Raw genomic sequence first — 22,247 nt, 5'->3', positions numbered from 1 at the left:
GCTAGTTGCTGCTCACACAAGCTTCTGGGTTCCTCTAGCACCTGTTATTTCTTTTGGACAAGACTGATTTTCCTTCCGGGTCATTAAGACCATGGTTAACTTATCCCTGCAGTCCTAACCCTGACCAGCATCACTGTCCTCAGCTCACGCTAGTGATCACATAAATTACTTGCCTGTGCAGGTTGGTTGAGGGGCTGGTGTGTTTGGAAGGGTGGTGGGAGGGGCTGGGACTTACCCAGGGATGCTTGGGGATGCTCCTGACTCTGCTCTGGAGAGATTCCCGGCAGTGCTCGGGAGACTGTTTGCAGTGTTAGCACAAACAGGGTTAGTGTAGACAAGGCAGGAGCCGTAACTCCTATACTCTCTCTCTCTCTCTCTCTCTCTCTCTCTCTCTCTCTCTCTCGCTGGCCCCACACATATTTTTAAGACTGGTGAGGGCCACTCATTGACAGCCAGCATTTCTTGGATGCTTACTCCATGTTCTATCCATTTCATTTTCCAGCAACTCCAGAATGAGGCATGATAGGAACAGAGAGAAGCTCAGGGACCTGCCTGAGGTCTAAGAACTGGGAAATAATAGCCACAGGGTTCGGGCTCCGCCCTCTCAGCCCTCTCCAGTCTCCTCTGTGCCTCTGCCTCCCAGTAAATCAAACTCTTGAAGAACGAAATCTGCTTGTTCTCAGAAAGGCCCTTTACTAGAATGTGCTGGAATGTCTAACTTGAGCAGGAGGGGAACTCTGGGGCTGCTTAAAGGCTGGGACAGCTCCTCGAGGCTTCTCATGACAAAGAGTGTGCTTTGCAAGTGGGTTTTGAAAGGCTTAGAGCAAAACAACGCAATTACTGAAAATAAATGGTAATTTATACCCCCCCAAGCTATCCTCTTCCAGGAAAAGCCAACAGAGCTGTTTCATGGTTCCTATTAAATTCTTGCTCAGATTTTACCCTCCCAGGTTTATTTTTAGCCTCGTGCAATCTCTTTATTCAAGGGCATTATATCATGATTACACGTCAAACCCATCTGCCCTCACTGCTTCGAGACCAGCTAATAATAACGGCCTGGCCTGGTGGTAAAGCCCTGACCAAGCTGAGATCCTGAATGCCTCATGGCCCGTGGGTGCGAACACTCAGGCCTCATATTTGCTCCTTCGTGGAGAGCAGATACACAGTGGCATTTGAGGGGATTTTTCCCCCTCTCCTAACTGAGCCAAGAAGCTATTTAAAGTATGTTTGTAATCTGCTTTTCCTCTGCCTCTTCACCATCCTCTCCTCCTGGAATGCACTAGAACACTAAGTCTTGAATTGGCCCAAGGACTTCCGAGATGAAATGGTCTCAGCATCAAACGCAGCTGCCTCTGTGCTTGTCGGTCAGAGGACTCTGGAGGAGCGGAAATGGTAGCTTGCCATTTTCAGTTTTGCGTGGCAGAGGTCAGTTTAGGTATTGTGCTTAATTCCTTAGCCATATGCTTACAAAACTGAAAGCATCAACAGGCTTTTGGGGTCAGCTAGGTGTTTGCGGTGGAGCTTTAGCCCATTCTCAAAAAAAAAGTTTTTATTTAATACTTTGCTATTAGGAAATTTCCTGAAGCCAGCAAAATTTCTTAGTATAGCCAAATACTTTGAATTCAATATTGTTATTGATTTGAATATTGTAAAAAAATCAATAGAGGGAAGAAATTTGGCATCCATGATATGTATTGGCCAAGTAGCTTACTTTTGCTCCTCAATTATAATTTTCATGGCAGGTAATGCAATTTTCATCTAAGCAAAAGGAAAAGGAGAGGCATCAAGATAGTTCAGGGAATAAGGTCACCTTGCCTGCGATCCCTAGCATCAGACGGTCTCCTGAGCACCACCAAAGTGGCCCCAGTAGTCCCTGGTGCTACAGGACTCACATCTGCATCACATACGTGGGCACGTACACTGAACGGCTAGCCTGAAGAGAGCTGCTGCCGGGGAGGTGCTCCCCCAAAACAATAGTAAACAGAGACCCACTATTCCAGGGTGGGATGTTAAGGCTCAGGTTTGTCTGGTTCAAAAATACGCACCCCCCCCACCTCCATTTCACTCTCACCGTAGACTCTCTACATCTAAATTGATTTCTTTTAGGTGACAGACATAGTACAGGAGGTAAGGCACTTACCACTCATGCAGCTGACCCAGATTCAGTTCCCGGCACTACATGTGGTTCCTTGAGTACAGCCAGGAGTGACCCCTAAGCACAGAACCAGGAGTAAGACCTGAGCACCGCTGAATGTGACCCAGGCACATGCCATCCTGTGAAACCCCACCGAATTGATTTCTTTAAAAGAAGGAACTTCATTGCTGCACTATTCACAATAGCCAAAATCTGGAAAAAACCCAAGTGCCCGAGAACAGATGACTGGTTAAAGAAACTTTGGTACACCTACACAATGGAGTACTATGCAGCTGTTAGAAAAGACGAAGTCATGAAATTTACATACAAGTGATACTACATGGAAAGTATCACGTTAAGTGAAAGTCAGAAAGAGAGGGATAGACATAGAAAGATTGCATTCATCTGGGGAACATAAAGTAACAAAATAAAAGACTAACACCCAAGAGTGGCCGAGATTAGTACCAGAAGTTTTGCTCCATGGCTTGGAGGCCAGCCACACATGCTAGGGGAAAAGGGAGCTCAGATAGAGAAGGGAGCACCAAGTAAAGGGTGTTGGGAGGACCCTCCCAGGATGAGAGATGCATGCTGAAAATAGATTATAGACTGAACATGATAGCCACTCGATGCTTCTTTTGCAAACCACAGCACCCAAAAGGAGAGATAAAACAAAAGGGAATAAATTAATTAATTAATTAAAAATAAATAAATAAAAATGTACAATGAACAGTTTGAATATGTTAAAAATTTTAAAAATAATTATATATATACTATGATATGCATACCACCGCATACATGCATACAGCATCTTTGTATTCTGTGTGATAATCCTATGTTTGATTTCAGTTCATCTCTAAGTTTTTTTATATTATAAACACATTAATTTAAATTTAATAAATTTATTTTCCTTTAAAAAAAAAAAGGGAATGCCCTGCCACAGGGGTGGGGTGGGATGGGGGGTTGGGGGGAGGGTTGCTGGGAGCACTGGAGGTGGGGAATGGGCACAGGTGGAGGGATGGATACTCAATCATTGTATAACTGAAACCCAAGCACAAAAATTTGTAAGTCTACAACTGTACCTCATAGTGTTTCACTAATAAAAATTTAAAAATTAATTAATTTAAAAAAATAAAAGAAGGAACTTGCACTGGAATCAGCTTTGCCCCTCTCCACTTAGAGACCTTTTCCAGCATCATTCCTTGCATTACTGGGTGTGGTAGGGCATCACATTAACATGGTAGGTTGCACACATTGACATGAAGCTTAAAAAAAAAAATCTCTGCACGGGGGTGAGTGTGGCTTAGCTGTGGATTAGCAGAAGAGCATTGGCCTTGCTTGTATGAGATCCTGGGTTCAATACCTGGCACCTGCCAAAAAGTTTAGTTAACTCAGCAGTAAAGGATCCATACAAAGTTGCATAGCAGCTCTCCCACCCTTGAGTTCTTTCTTTTCCACTCAGACCTCTGGCAGGTATAACTGAAGCCCAGAAAATTGGGGGGAGGTGAAGGAAGGTCTTTCCCCACTCCGGTGGACCAGGCTAGAAAGTGTTGAAGGTGTCAGGTCTGTGTGGGGTCGTCCTGGGAGGGATCAGGAGTGAGTGCTTCCTCTTCGAGGGGAAGAGACTGGGAATGGTTCCGAGAGGAAATAGCTGTATAGCAGAACCTTGGCCTTTAAGGCTGTGGGGAAGTTCATTTCAAGCAAAAAGGAAATGGCGAACAAAGACCCAGGCAGGCCAGTGGGGTCTCTGTGGGAAACTGTGTCTGAATGGCGCTGTGTAAGCAGCAGCTTGGCTCCCACAGAGCATAAGGCACCAAGAACAGAACCCAGGGCTCCAAGCGTCTCGCTTACAGCTCCCTTCCCACACCACCATGGAGGTGTGGCGACGCCCTGGAGATCCCCCTTTTCCGGTGGCTCCGTGGGCCTGAACCAAGCCTCATTGTAAGATGCTGTTCCGTTTGCTTCTGCAGAAGGAAACGCCGCTTGCCAATGCCGCCTTCTGGGCAGCCCGGAGAGGAAACCTGGCACTGCTCAGGCTGTTGTTGAACAGTGGCCGCGTGGACGTGGACTGCAGGGACAGTGTATGGCCGATCCGCCCCGGTATATGCATGCCAAGAGCACGCCTGACCTCCCTCCACCCCCAGCCTTGGCCTGAGAACTCCTCGCTGAATCTACCTTCCTTGACACTGCCTCTTTGCTTTGTCTTGTGTTGGCTTGTTTCATTTAAACAAACACTCCCAGGTATTAAGGCAAACTTACAAACATCTTGGCTTTGGCAAGGATCCAAGCATCCGGCAGAAGGGCATCCATCCACTGGGAAACCCATCGCCCCCTTCCCCTCTGCTACAGACCCCGACTGAAAGGGAAACCCCTCTGTTTTCTCCTCCCAGCCCTACCCTGTGTGTAGTCTTCCCCCCACAGCCAGAGCCCAGTTTATCCATCATCTCTACCAGCTTCCTCCTGATGCTTCTGGTCTGACTGGACTGTCAGTTCTCTGCCAGGACCCACTCCAATGTGCTGTCTTAGGCATCTGGTAACCAGCCATCTGGGTCTGCACTGGCCGATGGCAGAAGAAGTATCCCACTGGCTTGAGCAGCAGTGGAGATGCCAGTTTTCAAGGTGACCTCCCCCTGACCACGAGGAAGCCCATTTCCCCCCTGTTGTCTAGAGTCCACCTTTATTAGGCACCCCTTTGACCCTCTTCTCTTAATTTTCACCATCCCAGGACTTTCTATCCCAACCCCTATAGCACCCCACACTGCATCTTCTCAGCACTCCCTTCCCACCAGAAGTCACCTAACCTGTTAACACCCCTCCTGGCATATCAGAACTCACACTCTGTGTCCAAGTGTCCAGTAAGTACTTTGATTAAAATTCTTGCTCGAGAAATCAGTGGAAAGTGCATAAGGATGGAGTGCATCCTTTGCTTGTGGAGTCCCAGTTCCCCCCGCCCTTCATGTTCCCCAAGCACCACTGGCAGCAGTCTTCAATCTCCAGGTACCAGGAATAGCCCTGAGTGCTGGGATGAACCCCACAAGCACCCCTGGGGACTGCCTAGAAAAAATTATTCCTTCAAAATTATTTTCAAAAGTTATTTCTTGAGAAGTAGAAACCTTTGTCTAATCATGTTCATTGCTTTGAGCTCAATCCCTGACCCCCTCCCACACACACACACCCATGTTCACCCCACTCCACCCCCCAGCACCAATGAGAATGAGCACTGAACTTCAGACACACACCCAGACAGTATTGCAGGAGTGCTCCCAGGCCCCTCAACATCAGTGGGTGTGGCCCTTACACAAAATTTTGACTTTCATGACCAGATAATAATATGTTTCTAGGTCATTCTTCCTTGCTTAAAACAAAAATGGTGAATCATTCTTTTACTCAAAGAAACAAGTATGCATTTCCAGCATCTCGTTGGTTTTGAAAGGACCTCCAAGGTTGGTAGTGAGCAGGAAGAAGTCCAGAAGCAACATAGGCCTCTGTTGCCATTGGAATTTTTCTGGGTGGGTTTCTGCCTCCTCCACGTGCCGCTCTAAACAGAGTCCAGAGGAGTCACTTCCGGTGGTGACTGATGCCAGGCTGCAGCTTTCGTGAGAGCTGATGTAGGTGAGGAAGATTTTCCTGAGATCTGCTTGCCAACCCCACGTGTGACTGGCTTCAGGCTCTTCCAACAAAGAGCATGGAAAAGAACAGTGCATATTCTCTCTGCCACCGGCAATAGTACATCATGTTCCTGCTGTTCCTCCCTAGACTGATGCTGTCTTCCTGTGCTGCGACAGTTCTTGGCTTTGCTTCTCTCCCTAACTCGCATTTGCCACAAAGATGTGCAATAGCACAACTTTTTAAAGCCTCTTTACGTGCATCAGTGTGTGTGTGTGTGTTGCTGTTTGGTTTGTTATGCTCTTCATTATACCATTGTATCTTCTGTTCCAGATCAGCTAGTTCTAAGAGGTATATTTTAATATCCAGCAACAGAGCTATGTGAGGTTAATCTTTAGAGAATTAAAACCAGCAAGCTAATGGGTTTTGAGCGTAAAGGAACTATTGTTGCATACGTCAACAGATACCACTTCTTTATTCTCTTATTTGCTTTATTCCCAAACTCTGTCTTTTTTTTTATATGATCATTTTATGAGAAAGTAGATGTAAAATGAAAATACACCCATAAGGTATATAAAATAAAAATAGAATCCACAAAGAAGTTACTGGATTTATAATTTTACACATTATAAAATGTATTACTTTAGTAGATTTTCCCAAAATAATTTGTAATTTGTCTTGTTTGTCTTTTTTTTACTTGAAAACAGATGAGCCAGGAACCAAGGATGTGGCTCAGTGGCAAAGTACATGCCTTGCATGCATTAGACTTGTGTTTGATCCCTGGCACTGCATAAACAAAAAAAGCCAGAGGAACCAATTTTTTTTTCAAATATCTATACTAAATGTATACTAAATTGTACTTCCTCCGGCTCATGATTTTGAGGCCAGCCTGGCCATGATTTTTAAGAAATTTCACCTTTTGTGTAAGAGATATGTTCAGAATTTATTATTCATGTTGACTTTTAATAAAGAATTTTTTAATTTGCAATAAAATGAAAAGTGCTCACATTCCAGAGGAATAAATTCCAAAGTCACTGACCAATCCTAGAAAATAAGGAAGAAGATGTTCAGTTGAGTAATGGACTTACAGCCAGCTTCCTAAGGGCCTTATATTAAAATACCAAGTGTGGTCAGATGGGGTAGAAAAGATAAGGAAGGGCATTATCAGATTTTTCTTTGACTCTACATTTATCTTTTATATAGAGCAAACAGGACTTTCTTCAAACCAGCATTGTCATTCACAGAAATCAATACAAGTCTAGTGTTAGCATTCATTGAAGTTTCATACCATTTTTTATTTATTTATTTTTGCTTTTGGGGGGTCACACCCAGCGATGCACAGGAGTTACTCCTGGTTCATGAACTCAGAAATCTCTCCTGGCAGTGCCCGGGGAACCATATGGGATGCCGGAATCAAACCTGGGTCTGCCGCGTGCAGGGAAAACACCCTACCTGCTGTGCTCCAGCCCCATCATACCATTATTTTAACATGTAACATTTACTAAATTAATATCTACCATTACTAGGCTAAGCATTCTTCCTGGATTTTTTTCTTTTTTTTTCTCATTAAACTTAATCAGAGTCTTTTATTACTTCTCACATTGCAGCCTTTGAAGGTAGGTATAAACTCTATCCAGAACATACTATCAGTGACCTCAAGTCTACTGTCTTCCTCCAGAATCCTGAAGCTGTGGTGAGCTGAGGGTCAATTCCCACTCTTTCCCATGAACCTTCCTCTGATTGGAACAGTCTTTCTTTCTTGACAACCACTCTTCAAAAGCTGAGTATGTAGTGTCAATGGTTGAGGTTAAAATTCAGACCCCTCTGAAAAACTGTATCTTTTCTATGGGAGAGAGACCACTTCTGTGGATATGCCTCAGATGCTGGGTGACCTGGCAGACACCTTAAGTGATCACCTCATCTAACCTTCCTCCTAAAGATGAGACCAGGTAGCCCCTTCACTGACACAGCTTGCCCTAAGTTGCCCTGTAGATGGCAAATACAGACTTGAACCCCAGACTCCTGACTCTTCTGTTGCCTCGCATTTCCTCAAGATGCCTTTAATCTTTACCTGGGTTTGACAGTAGAGACACCCAAACTCAGAAAGCCACTGAGGACTACTTGGCCATTTAGTGTCCTTTAGTAATAGTGTTTTAGCTTAGAAATCATTTGCTCTGAATGATAAAATGAGATGATTACACTGCACCACAGCCGTCAAATGCAATCATCCTGGTTTACTTGGACTGCATTTCTAAAGGCAAGGGAAGACAGTTTTTGTGATGGATGATTCCCATCACAGCTGTTTGTTGCTTTGCTTTATCCTGGCTAGTCTGCAATATACGATCATTCATGGGCACCTTAATTGCTACCAGAAATTTGGCATTTGGCTGTGTCCTGAGTAGAGCTAAAGACTCAGGCTGTTCTCCAGAATACCCCCCCCCCCCCTTCCACCTGACTGTCACCTGTGTCTCTTCCATCAGCATGGCACAACACTCCTCATGGTCGCCTCCTACGCAGGACATTTCGGCTGTGTGAGGGAGCTCGTGCTGCAGGGTGCAGACATCAATCTCCAGAGGGAGGTAGGTTACTTTAGCCTTGCATCACAATGAATGGGATGTAAAAGTCAGCCAAGTTTTCACAAGAATCAGTTGGTAAGAAAGATGAGTGATCCTTGGGGCTGGGGAGATAGCACAGCAGGGAGGGACTTGCCTTGCACATGGCCAACCCAGGTTCAATTCCCAGCACCCTCTATGATCCCCCTTGCACTGCCAGGAGTAATTCTGAGTGCAGAGCCAGGAGTAACCTCTGAGCTTCGCTAAGTGTATCTTCTCCCCAAAAGATGAGTGGTCCTTGCTGTTTTTCCTCTATATGACACTGATGCTGTGTTGCCTTATTGCATATTTTGACTTGACTGTGTCCAAGAATCAGAAAATTGATGGTGTTACATACAGATGAATGATTCTGGTCTAATGTATGCAATGCTCTCTCTAGCTTTACTATTATTATTTATGAACTTTTGGCAACTTGGAGGATCAGATTCTACAGTATTCGGGGCTGACTCCTGACTCCGTTCTCAGGTGCTCTTTGAGTGAGGCTCACCTCTCCAGCTGTCTGAACCACGTTGGAAGGGACTTCTCTAACCACGTATTCATTGTTTCCCCTACAAGTCTCATGGTGAATGGAGGGCAGAAATGTGATCCTGTTCCCATGTTGCCTTCAGTTATGAACAGTCTTAGCAGTTCCATCTGACCAGAGAATCTGTGGAGAAAAAGAATGGAAGACAGAGGCTGGAGTCAGATGAGGAAGGCTTTTCTATGTCTGAGCCTCTCCAGGGAGTGATAAATTAGCCTGTGTGGATTCACATCCACAGGTCACCCTGTAGTGACTCACCTCCCAGCCCACAGCTGCAGCCCCAAGTTGGTCATGCTGGGGCAAGCTCCAGGACAGATTACAGCTCTTGGCTTGCTGCTGTAATCACTCTCGCTCTTGCTCTCTCCCTCTTTCTCTCTCTCTCCCTCTCTTTCTCCCTTTCTCACTCTCTCCCTCTCTCTCTCCCTCTCTTCTCTCCCTCACTCTCTTCCTCTCTCCCTCTCTTCTCTCTCCTATCTCTCTCTGTCTCTCTTCCTCTCACTCCCTCTCTCCCTCTCTCCCAACTCTCCCCTCACACCCAATTCAGGGGCTACTTTTGCATCTGTGCTCCAGGGTTGCCCACATGCATGGCTGGGGATCAAACCTGGGCCTTCGACAGGCACAGTATGAGCTCAAGCCACTGATGTATTTTTCCAGTTCATTCTGGAGCTTCTCTTAAGTAGGAACAGGCCTGTAGTGGTGGTTTCAGGAAGAATAATTGATCTGCCAACCTTTCATCAAGCAATGTACCCCATCTTCCATGCCAGCCACCACAGCCCACCAATCCATCCTGATGGAGCCTCATCAGGCATAAGCCGGTCCCTGAGTTCCGTGGAGCGTCTGAACGTCCCTCCCATCTCCCCTTTGGGGTTTCACCTGGACTGTGGTTCATGGGAGAATGACCTTGGGCTGCTAAAATCTGGAGCACAGTTCTTGGTTGCTTGAATTAGCAAGCCTGGTCTATTAAGAGAAATAGTATAGAAACTGCAACAAATCCAATACGCTTTCTCTTAGATTCTCATGAGCAATTTCCATAACCTCAGATCACTGTTTTTATTTTTATTTCAGCATGAAATTTTCTTGGAGGAAAGTGGAGCCATTTAGAATTATAGTTCCACATTCCCCCAGTTTTTACATTTTGCTCTATTCTTTTCTCTCATTGTTTTGTTTAGACTAACACTCTAAGAAAAGACTTTTTTCCTAATAAAAGCAGTATGAGCCACAATTTGTTTACCAAAAAAAAAAAAAAGTCCTGAAAAGCAAGAGCAACAGGCACAAATATCTCTTCAGAGCAACAGAGAATAGTTGGAAGGTTAAAAGAAACATTTGTTTGATTTCCAGCCAGTGTATGTTTTTTTAATGGTTCTTTATTCATTTGGGCCCAAATTACTCAGCTAATATTCTTAGAGATGAAAGTTATTGAACATAATGGCCCTTGACAACCAAAGTACGCTGAGTTTAGAAGTAAATAGTGTGGTTCAAATGAGTTCCTGTTGGTGCCCTGAATTTCCTGAAGCCACACCAATCTTATTAATTATTAAGTTAACATTAGCCACATGGCACAAATGCTGGCCGACTTCGACCATGAGTGTGGAAAGGTCGGACTGCAGCTGAATCTCACGAAGATAATGTTTATGAGAAACAGTCTTGTTCCTGACGTTCCATTCGCTCTCAATGAAACGACCATCTCCAAATGCAACAGTTATGTGTACCTAGTTATGTGTACATCAACATGACGAATGACCTGGCACCTGAGTTGCACAGGAGGAAGAGAGCGGCTTGGAACACTTTTAAGAGCGTCGAAGAAATAGCTAAGAGGATGAAGAACCTCCGGCTCTGGGCACATCTCTCCAATTCCACTGTTCTTCCTGCATTAACATACACGTCAGAGAACTGGGCCCTATGAAAATAGGATAGAACGCTATTCAGGTCTCCCAAGGATGAATCGAAAGAGCTATGCTTGGAGTATCACGTTTCACTCAAATGAGAGAAAGAATCCGTCGATGGTCAAGAATCAGGGACGCTGTCTCCTTTGCCAAGGTGTCGAAAATCAGATGGGCTGGACACATAATGAGATTTGGAGACAACCGCTGGACTAGAGCCATTACCAACTGGATTCCACAGGACGTCAAAAGACCGCATGGCTGCCCACCTACAATATGGTCAGACTTCTTCGTCAAGACCCTAAACGATTGGTTTGAGGTTCTTCGTGTTCCTAGAATGAACAGACGCCATTGGGCTACACTAGCACGAGACAGGGACGAATAGAGATGTTACTGGTGCCCACTCAAGCAAATCGATGATTAACGGGAAGTCAAGTGATCAAGTCAAGTGATTAAGTTAAGACATCCAGTCTGATTAAGTTTTTAGATAGAACTGCTAAGACAGAGGGAAGCCTCAGTCTCGATTTATCTCTTTGGAAGCTGAGGGTGCCTTTGTGGCATTGTGGAGTGTGCTTTTGGAACAAAGATCCATTTGTTTTGCAGTAAAAGAATATAGATTCCCCTCGGCTTTGCAAGGGGCTTTCATAACCCTTCATAAATAGTGAAAATCATAAGAAGAACATGAATTTAATAGTCATAACTTACCAAACATCATAGCTTAGCCAAACCTGTCTCATTTTTTAAATGATTATTTCTCAAATAATTAAGTTTATATTTCCAGTAAATAAATTTGAGACTTTGTGGGGCTGGCATCATCACACAGAGGTTATAACTGATCCCAATTTGATCCACACGGCCCCCCTAAGTATCTGAATAGAACTTGGAGGCCTCCAAGCATTATGGGGTATGGCCCTCGTGGAACCCATCCCACAGTCCTGAGCAGCACTGCATCCTTGGGTCCTCATGTGCTGGGCCAAGAATCACTGGCATTGCCCTTGGGCCCCCTGAGTACTGCTTGGGAGTACTCAGTACCCCACAAAAAGAATTTTAGTCCTGGGTGTATATGACATTCAAAGGGATTCTAGAGTTACAAGAGACTGAGTTTCTGAGGGACACCACACTTCTGTAAAAAACACTTTCAAAAGTCTCTCTTACTCTAAGCATACTGATTGTAAGTAGCTAGGCAAAACCACCTATACAATGCGGGTTTCGTGGCTGAAATCTCCAGGTTCGCATGGAGTCGGGAATGGGCGCCCTCCCCCCATATCCCTGTGCTTCCACGTGCCTGGCAGTCATGCTTTTGGTGGCATATAAGCTCATTAAAGCCCATGATCTAGAGACTCACAAATAAATCTCAGAAGTGAGCCACAAGCTGCAGAGATGCCTCCAGACCCTAAAGTCACCATCCAATTAAAAATTTAACTGCAACTCTGTCACCCTATTAAAAATTTAAAAATTCCTGGAGCTTTATCTCATACTTTGTGCCACTGATGTACCAACAGTAGCACACCACATTTGATGGAGCATAAAATAGAAGGCAACCTATCTCGATCAGATACATATGTATTAGCACACAAGGCTCAACCTGTAACAACATGTTAGTAATCTCTTATACAAGGGCTTAATGGCTCCAAGGTGAGATAAAAACAATTTCCACACACTTCCTTCTAAGGAAAGCTTTTCAGATCATTTTTAGTGGATCATTTATAACAAGCAATACAAAATAAATTATTTAGGATCTGCCTTTTGGGGCAGACTTGGGTAGTGGTGGGAAAATTCAAAATAATGGTGGTGGAAAGATGTAATGGTGGTGAGATTGGTTTGGAATATTGAATGTAATAAATTATTATGAATACCTTTATAAAAGTAAAGTTAAAAAAAGTATTAGAAATGTGGAAAAAATACCTAATAAAAAGCCTATTTTATTTTGTTTTGAGGGGAGGGGTGTTGTAATTTGGGCCACACCTGGTGGTTCTCAGGTGCTAATCCTGGCTCTGTGCTCAGTAATGCCCTATGGGGCTCAGAGAACCATATATGATACTGGACATGTGAGCCAGGCTTGAAAGCCTACAAGGCTTGAAGGCGCTAGTCTGTCATTCTGAAGTTACTTACATCTTTGCCATATATAAATTTACATTCATGATTTGTGGGAATTAAGATGGGTAACCTATCTTTTGTGCATTAACCATTCATCCTATGATTCCAAGACTAAAATTTTCCATTCACTCTATCATTTCTAACACAAAATAGAATCAATTCAAATGTTGTTTTCTCCTGGCTTTTCTGCAAGGATGTTATTTTGCTTTGTTTTCGCAGTGTTTGAGCCTAGTGTAATATGACCAATTTCTTTTACTACCAACCTTCTTTCCTCTCCCAGTCAGGGACCACCGCACTGTTTTTTGCAGCCCAGCAAGGCCACAATGACGTTGTGCGCTTTCTCTTTGAATTTGGAGCATCGACTGAGTGCAGAACCAAAGTAAGACAACTTTTTTGGCATCACACCCTGTTGTAAAATTTCCCATGCCATGAGAATCCATTTGTCTTCAGGTGTAGTGTGAATTTGTACTTCTCTTTCAATAAGATTTCAGGCCATGCAACGAGTTTCATGAGGCTGCTTGTTCCGATTCATGAGTTACCCTAGGGATTCTATTCAGAACATGGTGCTTTGGATCTCAGCAGTAAAGCAGGCACTTTGCATGATTTAGAGCCTGGCTTAGATCCCTGGCATGGCAAAACTTGGTAGTTTTACTCTGTGCTCCCAATTGGGGAATTTTATGGATTATTACTCAGAGTTTTTTCTTGTGCTAGTAGCTTCCTATTCTGATGCACTAAATTTTGTTCTTAGGAGAACTGCATTGGCAGCTGTTTATTAATTTTTCTTGTTTTCATGTACTTTTTTTCTGCTTTAAGGTTAATACCAGGGATGATAGGAATGTCGGATGTATTAAACCAATCCTAGTGAATTGGAGAGTTTCTAAAAAAGGGTGATTTACCAGGCATTTACTTTCTGAGCTATCCTCCTAAAAGATGTAACATATGACTATATTTTATATGATTGGTAAAGAAATCATGGATTTTCCTTTTATTATTTTTATGCCGAGAATTGAACCCAGAATATTTTAACTGCTCTCTACTTCACATATGCAAAGCATGAATTCTACACTGAGCTACAGCCCCAACCTATGATTCTTCCCCGAAGGAAGTAATTAATTCTCCAAATTTAACATATAGATAAGAAAACTGAGATGGAAAACAGATCAACTTTGTGTTCACAATATAATTTTACATGACAGTGTGTGGTAGTAGAAGAACTCGAACTGCCATATCTTTTTTTTTGGGGGGGGCATACCCAGATGCTCAGGAGTTACTGAGCTCTGCACTCAGGAATTACTCCTGGCAGTGCTTGGGGAACTATATGGGATACTGGGGATCGAACCCAGATATGCTGCATGGAAGGCAAGTACCTTACCTTCTGTACTACCTTTCCAGTCCGTGCTGTAACACTTTCTAGTTATTCTCTTATTCCTGGTTGATGCATACTTAGGAATTCTCAGGAACTAAGGAAAAAATTGCTCCAGTGGAAATTTTTTTGTTTTCTTAATTCATTTATATGATATTTTGATCTCAAGGGAGCTCCCAGGGGTTTTTTTTTTCTGTTACAAAATCTGAATTTCAGATAGGATTTCTCTCTTTTCTGAAATCTGCCATTGGACAGTTGCATATGGCCCCAAATATGCTGAGTATAATATGCAATCATCCAAAACATACATGTACATGTACTATTTATTCTTTATTTTTATTATAAAAGTGATGCAACTACTAGTAGGAACTTCTATACATTAAGCTTTGAATCAAGTCAGAATGATCATGTGTGACCATATGACTGCCTCAGTTTTCTTGGGTGACAAGTTAACGCTGGTTTAAATTCTTTGTGCCTGAGCCAGTTTGGGCTGTTCCAGAGATCCATGGAACACGGGCCAGAGGGAGCAGTCCCACACGTTTCCATTAGGTCAGCTGCAGGTGTCCCGGAGCTTTGCATGGAAAGAAGAACACTTCAGGAGGCTTTGAGTTTTAGGGTGAGCCTGCCATCAAAGATGACTTTGTAGTAACAGTTGTTCTGTTATCACATCTGTCTCCCCAAAGTGTGTGTTTAAAAAGGAAAGATAGCCATTTTTCTATGACAGTCTTCATATTTTATCTGTTACCTTGCTTCATTAAGCAAAGGGCTGGGAAAAGTGACAGAAAAAAACATGGTCACATTGATGCTCATTGGCACTATTAAACCATTTCCTGATGCCTTTCAGTCTCTTCCACTCCCCACAAAACACAACTTAAGTGCTCGCCTCCCCCCCCCCCCCCACACACACAGTGTGCTCTGTCTTACTCATTCAGGTGTTATATCCCCACATCTTACCTGCCTGTGTGAGGGCCCAGGAACTTTTTTTTGTAGTGTGGGAGCTTTTACTCCAAATGAGGTTCCAAAGAATGGCACTATCACCTAACATGACTGGTCCAAAGGCTGTTTTTCACCCCTCAGACTCTCTGAGAATGGGATTCTGAAATGAGGCATTTTGAATCGGCATCCTATGTTCAGACTCAGAAATCACCTTAACTTCATTTTTCATTAGAACATTGTATGACTGAAATCCAGTCATGTACAACTTTGTAACTGTATATCTCATGGTGATTCAATTAAAAAAATTTTTTTAATGTCCCTTTTTTTTTTACAATGAGCTTACAATACACCACTTCACAGTTCCAGCCACATCACAATCCTCAGTGGGGAAAGACAGTGCTTCTGCTGTAACACTTGAGAAAAATCATTATAGATTTCAGTAGACCACAAATTCAATGAGTCACAAGTACGATATGGTTGGCACAAAGCTCATTTTAATTTAGGCCATGGAGATAAAAGCGTAGTCGATTGAAGAAAGGAGTGTCCTGTTCCACACCAGCCCACTTCTATTTAGAGTGCCCTGTGTCGATTAGCCTGCAGGTTGAAAGAGATCTAGACTGATTGGCCTATGTTCAAGGAAGGTACTACGTAGAATAGTAAGAGGTACGTGGAATATGTTGGAGTTATCTCTTCTATGTTGTTTTGTTTGCAGGCCACACCTGGCAGTGCTTGGTAGCTGTATCCCACTCAGTGCTCTGGGATCACTCCTGGTAATGCTAGGTATCAAACCCAGGGCGCCCGTGTGCACAGCCCGTGCCCTTTGGGCCATCTCCCAGTACAGGAACCTGCTCTCCTAATGGATGCAGGTCTTTCCCCATGAAAACAGTCCCAGAGAATTATTCCATACAAGCCCCTTCCTCTCCCGGTCAAGAGGGTTTCTGACTGGAAGTCACAGGGGACCTTGCTAGTCATTTGAAAGTGGAACTGATTAATCCAGACTTTCTGTTCTGTTTCCTACTTTGAAAGGGAAACTAATTCTGCATTTAAGATGGGAGATTTCCAAATAAATCAAAAGTTAGTCAAGCAGCTAGAACATATTCAAGCATGAATACAACATATTTAAGAATACAACATAACAATGTTGGTGATACTGACTCCGTCATGATTTCAGGGAACACATAGAAAGGATGAGGGAGAAGAAATGAGTTGGTTGTTTTGTGTTATTTCCTGCTTGGTGGGAGTTGCGCGGGTGCTCTTTCTGATGCGTCTCATGTTGCCTGTGTCTAGGACGGGGGCACCGCTTTGCTGGCTGCCAGCCAGTATGGGCACATGCAGGTGGTGGAGACCCTGCTGAAGCATGGCGCCAACATCCACGACCAACTTTATGTGAGTACCATTCCCACAGGATGGTAAAGGGGCTGGAGAGATAGTACTGGAGGTATGACCCTGTCCTCCGCACCTCATAGGTCCCCCAAGCCCTTCCAGGAGTGATCCCTGAACACCAAGCCAGGAGTAAGCCCTGAGCACTATTGACTGACCCAAAACAAAAAATAAGCAATCAGTCAATCAAAGAATGTTAGGGAAATACTTAATCATCATTCCTCCATATACACACACATATGGCTCGAGCGATAACACAGCAGGTAGGGCATTTGCCTTGCAAGTGGCCGACCCGGGTTCGATTCCTCCGTCCCTCTTGGAGAGCCCAGCAAGCTACCGAGACTATCCCGCCCACATGGCAGAGCCTGGAAAGCTCCCTGTGGCATATTCGATATGCCAAAAACGGTAACAGCAAGTCTCACAATGGAGACAACGTCACTAGTACCCGCTCAAGCAAAATTGATGAATAATGGGAGGACAGTGCTACAGTGCTATATATATATAATATATATATTATATATATATTATATATATATTATATATAGAGAGAAGATATATATATACATATATACATATAGATAGATATAAGCACCTGTGGTGTGTGGAAAATAGGTCCTGCCAGGAGTGGTTTCTGAGTGCAAAGCCGGGGGTAAGCCCTCAGCACAACCAGGCGTGCTTCCCCCCAAAAAATCTATATAGAAATCATTTAACTTTATGTGCTCATCTTTATTCTACCCGTTAAAATCTTTTGCACTTGAGATATTTTATATACCTTGGCAATTAGAATCTTCAGACATTACATAATGCATTCTTGGGGGATGGGAGCTTTTGAGTTATACTAGCAGTGCTCAGGGCTTACTCCGGGTTCTTTGCTCAGGCACCACTCTGACAGGGGTCAGGGAAACATGGGATGTCATGGATAGAACGAGGGTTGGCTTTCTTCAAGGCAAGTAGCTTTACTCCTCCATTTACCTTTCAGGTCCCATTTATTTAGAATATAATAAGTCTAATGTACACATATGCTGGAAACAAAATAAATTCTGTTGTGGCATTCATTTAAAGGGGGAAGCATAAAAATGAGAAGATTGGGTCATTTGAATGAGGTGGCACATATGTAGACCACTGAAATACCCGCATGCCACTGACTTTGGAAGAGCATCCACTGCTGGTGTGAGTCTGTTTGCCGCTAATTGGCAATTAGTACTTTTCCCAAGGGTTTGCTTGATCAGCTGTACTTCAATTGAGCGTCACTATAATTCTGTAGGATTTATGGCAAACATTGTTCCATTTTAATAGGAAAGAAAATAAAATCTAGAGAGATGAAGTGACTTGACAGAGTCACCTGGTTAATAGAAGAATTCCTGCTTCCTATTATCTAGAAACCTTGGTCTCAAGAGGCCCTACCACTAGACATGAGCATGTATGCCTCGGGCACTAGACTCTCAAAGACAAGTAATGAGATGTGTAGGTGTGAACTTTTCCATTTGAATATCCTTTCCGGAGTTTACAGGGTTTGACAAATCAGTTTACAGGGTTTGACAAATCACAGACTTCTTTGAAGTATATAGCAACTAGCAATACCTTTTGCACTTCAAAATTCGGAATACCCTTTGAGCCTGCGGCATTACCAGTTGAATATCCAAATGACTAGATAATGGTCAAGGAGTGATGATTAACTCTGACCAACCGACCAACCATGAGAACACCTTAGGGAGCTTTAAAAAATACTGGCTGAAGAGATCGTCTAAGGGTAAGGCACTTGCACAGCACAGCATATGATACCGTGAGCACCACCAGGAGCAACCTCTGAGCATAGAGTCAATAATAAGCATGGAGTATTTCAGGGTTCAGTGTTCAAAAAAAAGGGTGGGGGGAGAAAAATAAAGCCACTTTGGGACAGAGAGATAGCTCAGCTAGGAGGAATCAGAGGCCCAGAGTTTTGTTCCTTGTTCCAGAGTCTAGGAAACTTAGTTCTAAAGGTCTTGGATATTTCTTTGGCTTTAAGTGGAGTGAACAACTGGACAAACTTGCAGGCTATCGAATATAGCCTGCCCACAGGGCAGAGTCTGGCAAACTCCCCGTGGTGCACCAAATATGCCAAATACCAGTAACAATGATGGGTCTCATTCTCCTAAAGAGCCTTGAATATAATCTCAGGGCTAGGATGAAAGAGACGTTACTGGGGCCTGCTCGAGCCAATCAACGAATAACAGGATGATGAAATGAAATGAAATGAAAAGTGGAGTGAACTATACCTGAGATGATGAATTAGTATAAGTCTGTACAGATTGAATAGGAAAAGCCAAAAAAAATTTTTTTGAAAAAATATTACTTGATATTTTTAAAAATTTATTTTTTTAAGGTAATGTTAGTTTCTAACTCTGTGTTTTAGGGGTATAGTTTCTGAGTGGGAATTCCTGTGGAGTAGATTTTGCCCTGATAGAAACAGCTCTCCCTAAGACTCATCTGGGTAGCAGAGAGAAATTTAGAGTTTGGAGGGACGCATTACCTTAGTTTATTCTTGTTATAAAGTGACTCAATAAATTTTATGCACTAAAACTTCTATTTTATGTTGACTTTTACCTTTATCAAAACTGTGTTTTTGTTGAAAAAAAAAATAGTTGAGCTATAAGGGATCCTGCTTAGTGATCCCTAAAAGCATCTTCAAATGGAAATTTGTAATGCACAGTAAAGTAAATCCAATTCATGAGTACCCATTTCAGAAAATTCCTCCAAGTTATCAGCAACTGAGAACTGATAGGCTTTTTGTGGCAGTGGAAGAAGGAGCAGCTGAAGGGACTGGAGTGATAGTACAGTGGGTAGGGCGTTTGACTTGCACAGGGCTGACCCAGGTTCTATTTCCAGCATCCCATATGGTCCCCTGAGTACCACCAGGGGTATTTCCTGAGTGCAGAGCCAGAAAGAAGTAAACCCCTGTGCATTGCCGGGTGTGACCCAAAAAGAAAAAAAACAAACAAACAAAAAAAAAAAAACAGGAGCAGCTGAAAACACTGTCTGGGTCTCGAACATCTGCTTAGAAAGCTCTGTGGGCTGATATTAAGCTTTTAATGATTGCTCCATGGGGAGTCCAACCCACACCCACTGGAAATCAGTCTCCTCTGCCTGGTTAGACTTGCAGGAACTCTGCTTTGTATGTTAGTGATGGTGTTTCTTGGTGGATAGGGTTCCTGGTGACAAGGAAGATAATTAGCTGGGTTAGCTAAGCGTTTTCCACTACGATGTTCTCCGGGTTTTCCACTGTGAGCTAAAAATAATGAAGCTCATGTTCTGTGAATGTTCTCTGTGTGAAGTGAGGGATCCCAGCTCTCCATTGACCCATGAGTTTACTGAAATTCCCTGATAAAGCGCCGTCAAGAAAAGTGAGATTCCTGGAAGACATTGCCTGATAAAAATAAGAATAAGAAAATTGGAAAATGAGAGCTTGCGTGGACTTTTCTTCCTAATTGGTTAGTTGTATTTATAGGCATTGTTGGTGTCTTTGGGGTTGTCAGAAGGAAATGACTGAATAATCTTACTTGGGCAGTATTCTGAAAGCATCTTAGGTCTTAAAACTTGATAAAATTACATGTTGAAAAGATGTGGTTAAAGGAGACAAGAAAAGGAAAGAACCCTAGTAATAAAATAACACTTTTTCTCACCTTTTTAAGAACTCACAAAATGAATCTGAGTGTGTTTGTTCTTTTTTATTAAAGCTGATTCCTTTAACCAACACTGAATTTTTACTTGACGAAAGGATTGAAACAGAAAATCCTATTAAATGTATGTACTTTTAATCTGCCTGAAAAGGGGGAGAGCCCAGATTATGCAACAGAAGAGGAGGCAGCTAATGAGAAAGAAGTCAGTTAGTGTGGACAAGAGAAACAATGACTGGCTCTGTGGAAAAACAGTGATTGCAGATGTTACAACTTACCCTTATGAAACTATTTTAAACTTAACCTCAAAGCCGGATTTAATCTGATGCTTTAGAACCTTTCTTCAAAAATAAAATATTGGCTATTCTTGAGGTTGGGGGATGGAAACCTATGTTAAATGTGCACATAATTCGAATCTAATGTGAAGGGAGAAGGAGGTGCAGTTTGAGCTACACAGATGATGTCAGGAGCTACTCCAAACTATGCCCCAGGGGATCATAGGCGGTGCCAGGGATTGAACCAGGGTCAGCCGTGTGCAAAACAAGCACCTTACCACTGTACTATCTCTCAGGCCCAATATAGTTGGTGTCTTTGACAATCAATGTGAAAGACCCCTTTTCACGTTTCCAATTTTTTTCTCTGTCAGGATGGAGCAACTGCACTCTTCCTGGCCGCTCAAGGGGGTTACTTGGATGTTATTCGATTATTGTTATCTTCAGGAGCAAAAGTCAACCAACCAAGACAGGTAATGCTCACCTTTAGGGAGTGGTGGGGGTGGGCCCGGCCGCAGTAGCATCCACAGAAGCTAACCAGCTAGCTAGGTGTTCCTTAAACCCCAGGATGAAACGTTAATCAGTGACCAGACTTTCTCCTGTTCTTGGCTGGGGGCTCACCGGAAAGCCTGTAAAATCCAGTTGACATCACCTTTCACTACCTTTAAAACCCTAGGACGTGGTGTTTGAAGTCAAGTACACACTCTGCCACCTCCTGTTCAAATAGATTCTGGCCGCACCACGCCAGTGAGAGTGAGCTTGCTGGGGCTGGGTAAATAGTGGGGGGGGGAGGGGGAGCAGGTTGCCTTACCTGCCCCATCCCTCCAGCCACATGCTGCCCTATTGCTCTGCCCTCCCTTCTTCCCACAAGCCACAAAGGCAAGGCATCCATGGCACTGGGATCATTTATAGCACCTGCACCTCCACCTCTCACATTTACAACATGATCACAGCATTCACTGACACCTGGCAAATCCATCCATTGATATTTAAAGATAAAAATTTAAGGTTAATACGAGCCACATTTATAAATGTGGCCAAAAAAAAAAAAGCCTTTCAAGTATCAAGCATTAGAATTCCCTTTTTTTATCTAGGCACTCTATCTTTGACAAATATTTTTTGACAGAACTTTTCAGATTAAGGTAAGATTATCATTGGGTTCAGAGAGATGTAGTGCAGGGATTAAGGAGCTTGCCTTGCATGCGACCACCCTGGTTCAAGTTCCCCATTCCCCATTTGGTCCCCTGAGTATTGCCAGGGGTAACTCCTGAGCACAGAGTCAAGAACAGCCCCTGGCCCCTGATTTGGAGCGATAGCACAATGTAGGGCATTTGCCTTGCACGTGGCTGACCGGGTTCGATTCCTCTGCCCCTCTCGGAGAGCCCAGCAAGCTACAGAGAGTATCTCGCCCACACAGCAAAGCCTGGCAAGCTACTCATGATGTGTTTGATGTGCCTAAAACAGTAACAGCAAGTCTCATAATTTGCTGTGAGACATTACTGGTGTCCTCTCGTGCAAATCGATGATCAACAGGAGGACAGTGGTATAGTGCTATATATAAATATATATAATTTATAAATTATACACATAATTTATGTATATAAATAAATATATATATATATATTCTCTCAAAAGTAGTTTTCTAAAGTCCGGCTGACTTCTTAAAAGTAAGTGTCCCCAGACTAGGTTCACTGCACTGTGTGGCAGTCTGCCCTGTGGGCACCTTCACGTTAACAAGATGCAGAGCTCGAGAAACACCATGGTTGATGGAAAGTGTTGTGTTTGGGGCTGGGCACA

The 22,247-nt window shown here is 43.3% G+C and overlaps 1 protein-coding gene across 2 annotated transcripts in view; it reads left to right on the top strand.

Annotated features, from left to right (window-relative positions):
- The window catches only part of ANKRD29 (ankyrin repeat domain 29), a 54,503-nt gene that overhangs the window by 8,618 nt on the left and 23,638 nt on the right, over window positions 1-22,247 (top strand). The window contains exons 2-6 of one of the 2 annotated variants that reach the window (XM_056138156.1): window positions 4,102-4,212; window positions 8,218-8,316; window positions 13,127-13,225; window positions 16,433-16,531; window positions 20,825-20,923. In XM_056138156.1, coding sequence (XP_055994131.1) covers window positions 4,102-4,212; window positions 8,218-8,316; window positions 13,127-13,225; window positions 16,433-16,531; window positions 20,825-20,923 — 507 coding nt within the window. Of the gene's footprint in view, window positions 1-4,101; window positions 4,232-8,217; window positions 8,317-13,126; window positions 13,226-16,432; window positions 16,532-20,824; window positions 20,924-22,247 lie in introns of those variants that run through there. The other variant, XM_056138157.1, reaches the window with a different exon arrangement.

The sequence above is a fragment of the Sorex fumeus genome, unplaced genomic scaffold (assembly GCF_029834395.1).
Source record: "Sorex fumeus unplaced genomic scaffold, SorFum_2.1 ptg000128l, whole genome shotgun sequence".
NCBI lineage: Eukaryota > Metazoa > Chordata > Mammalia > Eulipotyphla > Soricidae > Sorex > Sorex fumeus.
The sequence above is the reverse complement of the archived record's forward strand: the minus strand, read 5'-3'. Positions and strand labels throughout refer to the sequence as shown.